Raw genomic sequence first — 3,857 nt, 5'->3', positions numbered from 1 at the left:
TGCAAAAGGGATTCTGCCAAAAATGTAGATGTGGAAGGAATTAAAGATAGTTTAGGGATGGCATGGAGCAATCATATATCTTTTCCCTCAGGTGCAGAGTCTCCCTATTGCTGATGGAAGAAATGAAAAAAATAGTCCTCCTGCTACTAAAAAGCCTATCCAAGGAAAAAGCTAGTAGGAAATCACATTCTGCAGCAGTTACTCTGATTTTTTAAAATGTAGACACATTGCCCCAAACAAGAAACATGACAACACAATCTGCTACAATGGCTACATTCTCTGAATGTGACAGAGGAAGCTGTGGTCACTCCATGCAAAGACCAGATGCAGATATGGAGGATATGTGCCTCAAGAAACAGGGGCGAATGTGTATGTTGAAAGCTATGAACACTAATGCTTGAAAAGGAAGCAGAAAACAGAAGACATAGTTTAAGGAGAGCTGTCATTTTCTATTGGTGAGGATTCCTGATCTTGGGGAGGTTCTGGAAAATTTATTTCTGTTTCTTCTTCTTCTTGAACTGGAATAATTTCAATGTCTTCTTCATTCTTTGGCTGAGAAGATATTTCAGTTAGCTCAACCATTTCTTCTATTTCAATTGCTTGTTCTTTTCTTTCTTCAGCTGACAGGAGAACCACATTCTAGAACACAAATTAAACAAACTTTTCCCGACCTTTACCTTTGGCACCTTTCTCAACCATCTCTACAAATATGTATCAAATACCTCCTAGTTTTTAGGCTACTGATGTTACTATATACCTTCAAATACCAGAATGATTTCTGAGGTGCTCAGCTGTTTATCAAATCACTTATCAAAACTCAAGTTTAAGTAAATTTTCAAGAGCAGCAGGCATTTGCCACTTTGCCTGTAATGATCACATAGTATTGGGAAAAGAATGCTGCAATTATAGAGGAATTTAGAGTCTAGTTCTGATTTGCCTTTAGTGAATATAATGCTGGGAATGTAATTCTCTCTCTGATCCTATTTTCTTCATTTGCAAAATGAAAGAATTAGTGATAATTTAAAAATCTATCATCTAAATCTATCGATGGTTCTGAAGCAGTTGTTAATAGATAAATCACTGGGGTATTCATATCTCCCAATTGTGGAGCCTCTTTGAATTTATTGTTTTGGAAGAGGAATTAGGTGAAAATGCGTAGGAGAAAGAGGGTAACACTGAGGAAGGAAGTCAAAGAACTAGTGACTTGAATCAGCCTCAACCTTCAACCATTTTGCTTTTACACATTAAGTATTGAATCACAAAATCAAGATGAAGTTGGAAGTGAAGCAGAAGGAAGGGTTAGTAAGAAGGTGCACATATTGTAGAACTGTGTCCTCTAACTATGGACTTATTTCAAATTTCAAGACATTTTTCTTCACTATTGGTATTTTCTGCTTTCCAGAAATATGAGCTATTATTGAAGTCTCATCAGATTACACTTTCATAAATTATTTTTTTGTAGGTATGGATTTTCTAGAGGGAGGTCATGGACACAGTGGCCACTACTTACAGCTTTGGGTTTGGAACACATTCTTTTCCATTCATTCTCAGTGATGCCAGCTGTCACAAGATTCTGAAAGAAGGCGAAGATCAGCATCACTGACAAAATGCCCTGGAAAACAAAAGGATGAAATAATAAAAGTGTAAAAATGTCACAAAGACTGTGGACTAACATTAAATGATTAAACGATCAATTCTTTAGGTAAGTAATGACTAGCTGCAAGAACTACCAGTACAGAAGATAGTGTCTTTATAACTCTAAGCATTTTTTTTTTCCCCTTTTTTGTCTTTTTTACTGACCGGTAACGGGATCGCAACCCTCAGTGCTGCGTCCGCACCGCGCTCAACCAGTGAGCGGGAACTGGTCTCCACATGGGATCCGAACCCTCTGCAGGAGCGCCTCCGCACTCCCAAGCGGTGCAGTATCCAGTGTGCCACCGGGCCAGCTCCAATAACTCTAAGCTTTTAACACAACTTCTGACATACAACAGATGGCGAACCCTCTGCAGGAGCGCCTCCGCACTCCCAAGCGGCGCACTATCCAGTGCGCCACCGGGCCAGCTCCAATAACTCTAAGCTTTTAACACAACTTCTGACATACAACAGATGGTTGTTGCAAGTTGCTCATAGAAAGTGAGGCAGTAATAATCAGTGGAAGAATAATTTTATGTTGGAAAGAATAAGTACTGAGTCCCAAATTAAACTGTATCCAGCTTTGGGTGATATGGTATCACATCAAGGAAACCTCTTCAGACTTGGGAGAAGCATTTTTTTCCCTCTTCAAACTCCACATTAAAAACTCCTTAAGGCAAAACATGTACATAACATCTTAGGTATTAATTCCATGTTCATCTTACTTAGTAATAATGATATTGATACCTTTAATGATGTTAAGAATAATTAATGTTAAGTCAAACATTTATATAGCACTTTCTATGCACCAGACACTGTTTCAAAGTGCATTGCATATATTAACTCATTTGTTTTTCAAAAGAACTCTGAGGAAAGTAGTATTATCATACCCATTTTACAGCTGAAAAAATTGAGGCAGAGTGTGGTTCAAATTCTTTCCCAAAGCCACAGAGCAGTAAGTAGCAGACCCAGATAGTCTGAATCCAGAGTTGGTGCCAACAATAAAAATGTCATACTTCCTTGCTGGAAAGAAATCCAATTTCACACTTACCAAAAATACAGATTGTGTGCTGTAACAGTACTGCATAGATGGAGAGTTTTTCTCAGCTGATTCACAGCTATATATGTTAATAAATGGCATGGGGCCTTTAATAAGATTCAGACTCTCGATTTTTAAAAAATGGGAAACTGTAATATTGAGTATGTCCATGATCAAAAGGATTATTCCAGAAATGGCAGCAAAGAGGCTTAATGAGTTCATTATAATTTTCCCTCTGACCTGAAAAGAAGACAAAAAGATTTATCAATTGAGTTTGATTTTTATTTGGAAATATAAGCTGGGAAGGAATTCTACATGCCATTCCCCTGACTCACAAAGGCACTACACCTAAATTATACTGAAGTTCTTCTCTCAGTTTGTTTTTAGCCTCTTTGTCACTATAAAATAAAACCATCACTCTATCCTGTTCCTTTCTCAGTCTTCCCCACCTCATTTTATGCCATCACCATCCACTCAGTTTATCAAGCCAAATTTCTAGGAGTGACACTTAATTCTTATATCTTATATCCTTGTACTTCCTTCTCTTCCACTGCCACCATCCTATTGGGCATTTAATAAATCTTTGTTGAATAAATGAACATAAACAGTATCCAGATTATCATCTGTCTGCATAAGAGGTAGACGGAAGAGAGAGGAGGAACTTCTTGCATTGCACTTAAGTGGGATGGTGTTGTGCATGTAGGTTGGGAAGGAGCAGATAGAACCTTCTAGTTCTGTACCATTGGATGGAAACAAAAACAGCAGCAACACCCTCACCACCACCACCTACTGCCCATCAACACAGGTTGCGATCAGCTCAAGTCAACCCTCTTTCAAAATAAAAGTAGGGCTGATGTCTCTGGGTAGCATAGGTAAGAGAATGTCAGTGTGTATGCTCTACTTTACAGGGATAATAAAAGGTTGAAACAGGAAAATACGTGACAGTACCATAATGGTATGAGATTACTGATGATTATTTTATGACACAAATATTTCATGTTGGGCTATCTGACCTACATATGGAAGGTCAGTAGGTCTGGCTACATTTGGAGAATAGAGTAATTTGATTTTCATAAATACTTCCCCCCAAAAAAAACTGAGTTTGTCAGGCCACTTTTAGAGAGAAACCATCTCAATTCACTCAGTTCCTTATGGACTTAAAAGTGACTCAATTTAGTAAATAAAA

General features: G+C 37.9%; 1 protein-coding gene across 1 annotated transcript in view; it reads right to left on the bottom strand.

Moving 5' to 3' along the window:
- Positions 1-429: 429 nt before the first annotated feature.
- The window catches only part of MS4A1 (membrane-spanning 4-domains, subfamily A, member 1), a 6,636-nt gene continuing 3,208 nt past the window's right edge, over positions 430-3,857 (bottom strand). The window contains exons 4-6 of the mRNA XM_008592069.1: positions 2,684-2,911; positions 1,511-1,612; positions 430-639 (exon numbers count right to left, since the gene is read on the bottom strand). Of these exons, the coding sequence (XP_008590291.1) occupies positions 430-639; positions 1,511-1,612; positions 2,684-2,911 (540 nt within the window). The remainder of the gene's footprint in view (positions 640-1,510; positions 1,613-2,683; positions 2,912-3,857) is intronic.

Source organism: Galeopterus variegatus, unplaced genomic scaffold (assembly GCF_000696425.1).
Source record: "Galeopterus variegatus unplaced genomic scaffold, G_variegatus-3.0.2 Scaffold7559, whole genome shotgun sequence".
In the NCBI taxonomy this organism is placed as follows: Eukaryota; Metazoa; Chordata; class Mammalia; order Dermoptera; family Cynocephalidae; genus Galeopterus; species Galeopterus variegatus.
This window is presented reverse-complemented; position numbering and strand designations above follow the sequence as displayed.